At 38.1% G+C, this 7,030-nt stretch overlaps 1 protein-coding gene across 1 annotated transcript in view; it reads right to left on the bottom strand.

Annotated features, from left to right (window-relative positions):
• Window positions 1–276: 276 nt before the first annotated feature.
• The window catches only part of tafa3a (TAFA chemokine like family member 3a), a 145,698-nt gene continuing 138,944 nt past the window's right edge, over window positions 277–7,030 (bottom strand). Inside the window, exon 5 of the mRNA XM_084745500.1 lies at window positions 277–1,061. Within this exon, the coding sequence (XP_084601626.1) occupies window positions 1,050–1,061 (12 nt within the window). The 3' untranslated portion in view covers window positions 277–1,049. The remainder of the gene's footprint in view (window positions 1,062–7,030) is intronic.

Below are 7,030 nucleotides of genomic sequence, written 5' to 3'. Positions count from 1 at the left end.
TATATTTACAAAAACAATAAAGTTCATCTGTTTGAACATTACATATCTTGTGTTTGTCCTGTATTGAATTGAATATAGGTTGCAAAGTTTTTGCAAATCATTGCATTCACTTTTTATTTGCATTTTACAAAACGTTCAAACTTTTTGGATTTGGGGTTATAATTTGCAAATTATGCACGACTGATATTTTCAAAATGATTAGCGGCTTACTGCGCTGTGTATAATGGGGTCGTACTGTAGAGTGGCTTACTGATTAATCCAGATTGTAAAAACCAGTGGTATCCATCGAGTTAGATTTATTGAGATAATATTGACATTTGTAATCAATGGTCGTCACCAGGCTTTGAAAACAACAGATACCATTAAAACATTTTGGCAGAACTCAGCTGTGTTGCCTCTCGGTGACTTGTAGTCAAACAACATTACATCTTTTTTGGGTTTTAATTGTTGTGGCATCGTCTTTTTGTCTTTAAAAAGAAGACTCGACATCCTAACAAACTTAAGAAAGCCAAACACTTGATAGTTCTTAAATCAACAAAACCGAAACAGAAGAGATATCTGCTGCATAAGGCTAAAAGGAATGAAAATGCTTATGATCTCACTAGATCTTCAACACAGATATGCATCAAGAGTCCTGTGGCAAGAAAATAACACAAAAGTTTCACATCACATGGTTTTGTTTTAGGGGTGTTTTTTTTTTTCTTCTGGTGTAATCCAGTCTTTTAGTCAATAAATATCTTCATGGTTGAGTCTTTCTAGTCCATAGGAATAAAACTATAATACAAAGAGAGATTTTGGTGGGCAGTAGAGTTCAGAGACAGCTACTGTTGATGCTGGATCTAAAGTCAGGAATTTCTTTTGGATATGTAGTCTTATATGATGCTTCCTGGTCCTTTCCTTCCATCCGTTCAGTGGAATGTCCGTGATTATTGTCCTTGTTGGTCCCTGGTTTCCGCCGATCCCCAAAACACGTGATATCCAAATGTCCTACGGTGTTGGTCAAAGAAACGACGTCTGGTTCCGAACAAGGTGATCCTGGAAACAGACGACTATCGTGTGACCTAGAAAGGAAGGAAAGGAAAAAAAAAAAGAAACATAGTCAGGAATCAGAAGAAAATTATGGCAGTGCCGTGAATGGATGCTGGGGATAAAAAGGGACTTGCGTCATTAATGATGACAAATAGTAGAAGTTACACTCTCAAAAGCAGTGCTATCTGACATGCAGTGTGACAGAAACCACCAGGAGACGAGTGGAATAATTAAACCCACTGAATGTATTACAGTTGAGCAATCTTTAGCTAAGCAGGAGTGTAGCCACAAAAAATATATACTTTAATAGGCATCACTGTGTTCAAGTTAGGGCTGCAGCTAGAGATTATTTGTATTATTAATTAATTTAAGGATTATTGTCTCAATTAATTCATACATTATTGGGTCCTTAAAACATCATTAAACAGTGAGAAATGCCCACCACAATTTTCTTAAGCCAAGCTGTCAAACACTTAAACTGCAGACCTGCTCTGTATGAAAAGTAGGGTTGTGTTGGCAAGAATCTAGTGATGCGATACGTAGAGGTTATGATTGAACATATTGTGATATACTGTGATACTATAAGCAATGTGAGATATTGTTATATTTTAAGCTAATTTTAGGAGAACTGTCATATAAAAACACACCACCTTATGCATAAAATATGAGTTGGAAAAAGTTAACTTGCAGGGGATGAGTGCTTATGACTCTGCTTATAGCCTGACTTTTCCTCTAAGGACAGCAGCAGACTTTGGTGGAGCCCTGAATTTTTCTCCATTGCCATGAGACAGTGTGACATGTGGTTTTAATTGAGGAGTCTATTACCACTATAGTAACTGGGCCTACTGGATGGATTGTCATGCATTTTGGTACATTTCATTCACATCCCCTTCAGGATGAGTTGTAATTGTTTCGGTGATCAGGTGACTTTTTTTTCATCCAGCACTAACACCAAGTCAAAATTTACATTTATCCAATACTCTGGTTCATGACTGATCTTGAAAACTAATTACCATTAGTTTAGAGCTAATTATCGAATGTTGGTGTGCTGCTGACGTTAGCATTTAGCTCAGAATACCCCTGTGCCTATAGACTCATTCATGTTTTTGTTTTTGACTAATGATTTCTTTCAAATCGTGGCTATCTCATTAAAACAAACTCTTGTTTTGCTGCCGCACATCAAGCAATAGCCTATCTGTCAAAAGTGTGACAGGTGCAAGGTGTGCATATTCCCAGCTGGTGTCTTTATAATTCAAACATCTGTGGTGTTATACAGAGAAAGTGAAAAGACAGTGAGCAGCGAGAAGTCAGATGTAATGCAATGTACATCATGCTCAATGATTTCCATGCAAACAGGGGAATATTATTATTCATGATGGCATACTGCTGGCATAAGTATTCTCAGACATTTTCATGAATATTAATCTGAGAGATTGAAAGATGCAGTTTGTACAACTCTCACTTTAAGCATGACTCTAAAAATACTCTGCGAGGTGACTGCTGTTCCTTGTTGGTTTGCCCTTTAAAAGTAGAACACAAGTAACTTTTTGACTTGCCCTCAGATGTACGAAGCACCGCAAAACACACACACACACACACACACACACACACACACACACACACACACACACACACACACACACACACACACACACACACAAATAAACACAGGTGGTGCTGTGTTAATATTTGCACATTACTGTCATTCAATTAGCAGTTGGCAGGGTCTCACCAGTTTAACCAACAAGGGGTTTACCGCACACAATCAGTCTTCTAAGCAACGCAATTCTAATATTTTTTGGAAGTGTGATTTTTATGCAGCTTAGAGCTGCAGCTGAAGACACTGCGCTCGCTGTTTGGGGAGCCACATTTTAATTTTCACCTCCGTGTGACAATCCTCAGGAATCACGGGTGTGAGGGAGCGTATGGAAATTATCTGGTGTTGCTATTGTTGCAGCAGCAGGCTGCTGACATACATTCATACACTGAGTTGAGGCAAACACTTTTAGAGATGGTTGCCAGCAGCAACGTTCTGCTGGCAGCAACATGTTGGATCTACTCTGCTGGTGTAATAATCAACCAATAAATGCATTTACAAGAACAGTTATGTTGAATATTGTTGTATTGATCATTTCTATGTAGACAGTTTCACATGTTCTGAACTCAGTTTTCTTTCTTATCATAGAAAAAAAAGACCTGGTCTCTTCAATCTGTGTAAAAATAAACAAAACTTTATACTTTAAAAACATATACGTTGCATATGTCAAAGTCTAATTTGCGTACAGGTGATACACCAGTTGTTCTTCTTTGACATTTGTCATCATCAATCATCAGGTGAACCGGGTTAATGTTGTGATACAGCTGCATTTTCTTTAGGTTTAGACAACAAAAGTTGTTAGTTTGGTTGTAACATTATGTGACTTAAATGCACAATATGTAAACTCTGCCACTGGGGGTCTCTCTCAAATTACATCAATAACAAAAGATGAAGTTTTATGATGCTGTGCAGTAGCATGGCATTATGGGAGTTGTTTTTATCATTGTTAAACCACCACCATCGTGGATGAAAATCTATCTTTGGTGACTCAGGCAGGATTTATGTTGATGTATTGAAGTTTTATTCGTGTAAAGTTTTGACATGTTCTTTTTGTGATGCTTTATTGCCTGTTAAAAGTTAGTTTCTCCTCACCACAGTCGCCTCAGTGCTTGGTCTTGGTGGGAACAATCTGGTTTATAAAGAGTACCGTCTACACCTGCTCTATTTGAAAAATGCTGAAATGTTACATGTCATAGCTTTAATACTATAAATAACGTTGACTTTTGGTTTCAAATGGGACCCGAACCCTGGACTCCTGCCTGAAAGGCCTGTGTTTGTTTGACTCATCCTTCTGCCCCACCTCCTCCACACACCGACTCTCTCGCTCTTTATACTCCATCATCTGATATTTTTTTAATGGGAAGATGTGGTCTATCACCTGCATGCAAAATTGAACGTTGGCGTATGCACTGCACAGACTGCAGATTGAAGACACTGGGCTGAATTAAAACATAATAGATAGACAAATAAGAAGACATTTTCAATTGCAGGAGCAACTTGGAAAGGTAATTTCACCTCATACTTGGATGGGATGAAAGGATTTAGACTTACAACATTAACAGTAAGACAAAACAAAACAAAAACCTGTACATGGCAGCAGAAATAAACATGTGTAGCAAAGCGAAACCTTATCGAATCAATTAGCATGCCGTGGTGTTGTGGGTGTCACAGTGGGGGTTATCAGTGAGTAAACACACAAAGGGAATCAGAAGAAGAAGGCAGCTCCTCCAGGGTTTGATGCTTAAGCTGCTGCAGGATGAAAGTCCACACTTGACTGGTCAGCTGTAGGTTCAAAGACCCATTGACTCCACCTTTGATGGAGAGCTACAGACGCACACACACGTGTGTGTACGTGTGTATGTGTGTGTATCCCATACTCATTATTATGTAGATAAAGGAATACGTATCTCTGAATTTTCTGTTTGAACTTCAATGGTCTTCTCTGATTCATGAGGACGTTTACTGAATTATATTATTTCAGGTTTCACTGTTGCTCTAAATTAGCAAATTGCACGGTCAGTGTCAGCCTCCAGCGATGTCTTAATGGACTATAAAAAACAAATCAATCACCGATAGAATGATTTAGCGCCTCTTTTCAGGCTATCTATCGACCAAACATCTCACGCTGTCTTTCAGCCTTTTAAACACTATTTATTCACACTCTGTTTTTGAATGACAATTTGAGGTCGAGGACGAAAAATCTAACACACAGCTTGGTTCAATTTCAGTGTTTTTTTTTTTTTTTTTAGAAAAAGCAAATTGAAACCACGAGCACTAATTGGCCTTAAAACACTTGCAAATGAACAAGTTAATATAACTTAATAAGATACCTCAAGAGACATTTCCATATATAAAGCACTTGATTAAAAAGGGTTTGAAGAGGAGGCTGAGAGTAAGGCAAGTTTATTTATACAGACACAAGGCAATTCAAGGTGCTTTGCAAGAACTTAGAAATACATTAAAATAAAACATTAAAGGAACATTAAAATTGCATTTGAGTACAGCGACTAAAGAATCTAAACCCTCTAATAGATGGGAATTTTACTAACTTCTTTTGCAGCGACAGAAACATGAAAGTGTTGCCTGTGATGCTTTTGTATCAGTCTATCAAACCTTAGCTGCATGTACCAACAAACAAAGCCGGCAGTATTTCAGGGTGGGAAGCCAGTGAGGGGTCATGTCATTGTCACTGCACCAGTGATTGCTTTCTCATATGCAAACAATCACAAAAGCATGGAATCATGGGAGTTCTTGTACTGACTGTAAGTCATCCACCACTGTGATGAAAATCTAATATAACTATAAGGCAGATACTGCCGCAGATGCTTTTACTTAAGGTACATTTAGAAATGTTCGCCAGTTTATCCTGTATTTTTCTGGAAGTTACAGCAACTAACAGCTGGTAGGAAATGCACTGTTACCTTGAATAAATTACAGATTTCTCTGAGTTTGGACATTTTTGGAAACATTTGCTATGCTGTATTTTTCTTAAACATTTTAATGTGGAAATGTTAGATATTTTAGCTTCAGGTTAGCAAGCTTTAGCTACATCTGACTGCTAATGTTAACAAAACACTCACTGACTAGCTGGTTAAGACTGAATCTAGAAGGGAAGCCTATATTTGTTAGATCTGTGAAACTCTTGAGAGATTTGTATTAGACCTGCACTCATGTGCTGTGACTGGCTTTCAATGCCTCTTCAACGTGTCCTTGTGATTGCCAAAAAGCCTTTCTAATGCTGTGAAAGGGTCAATTTTAACCACAAACAATGATCTTTTCCTGAACCTACCCAAGCAGAGTTTTTACCTTAACCTAACCAAACTGACTGAAAACTGAATTTAATATGAAAAGTGGCACTGACACTAATTATTAGCACGTTAGTCAGTCTTTTAATAACATTAGCTAATTTAAGATGTGACTACACAGTGAATACATTGCTTTTACAGGTTCCCCAGAAACATCTTTTAACCATTCTTACAATATTTTGTTCAACATAGAGGAAGTTGACTGAGGTTCTGCTGCTCGCTCAACTGTTGGAGCACAGAGAAATAAAAGGGGGCGTGGCTTAGGAAGGGTCAGTGACTACAGGCAGCAACTGCACTGCTCTGTTCTGAATTTTTATCGTTTATTTTTAATGCATTCACCTCAGTATTTTAGTGAAACATGAGCTGCATCTCACAATTTCCAAACCTAGTCTGGCTGATGTTATTAGTGAATATTTTGTTACTTTGATCCCATAAGGTTTGATTGTCTCCCATTGCCTTAATAATACAACTAGTTGGCTACCTCAGATTGTTGAATTATGATTTTATGAGTAATACGCTTACTACTTACTACTTAATACTTAATACTTTTTTTTTAAAAAAGACTCCATGTATGTTGATCTGTTGCCTCTGACATACGGTATAACTGCTAGCAAATAAATTGCCCTTCTTGGGATCAGTGAAGGTGTCTGAATCTAAATTAGTGATCTCATAGAAATTTTAATTGTGCCTATGAGCCGTCCTTCACTTACAGAATGAGTCCGGAGGTCAGAGCCAGTCACAGTCCAGGAGAAGACTGCGTAATGAGCTGCTGCTTCAGTAAATCAGGAACTATATAAATGCACACTGTGGCCCCCAAAAAGGAGCCTGGTACAGGGAAATTGGCTCAAAAGAAAGAAACAAAAGCACACAATGGTGCAGTTTACATTTCAAGCTGCGAGTCATTATGCAGCATATTAAGGCTAGAATAAATATCTTTCACACAAATGTGGTTTGGGAAATTTAAAGCCTGAAATCTCCCTCAGACAGCTATCCATCACCGACCGTCAACACGTCCTGAACGAGCATCATAACACCTGTCAAGTCGAGAGGCTCTGTGCCTCTTTTGCCTTCTGTCTGCTGATTGATAGGAAGTGAAAAG

The sequence above is a fragment of the Lutjanus erythropterus genome, chromosome 2 (assembly GCF_056507025.1).
Source record: "Lutjanus erythropterus isolate fLutEry1 chromosome 2, fLutEry1.hap2, whole genome shotgun sequence".
Lineage (NCBI taxonomy): Eukaryota > Metazoa > Chordata > Actinopteri > Lutjaniformes > Lutjanidae > Lutjanus > Lutjanus erythropterus.
The sequence above is the reverse complement of the archived record's forward strand: the minus strand, read 5'-3'. Positions and strand labels throughout refer to the sequence as shown.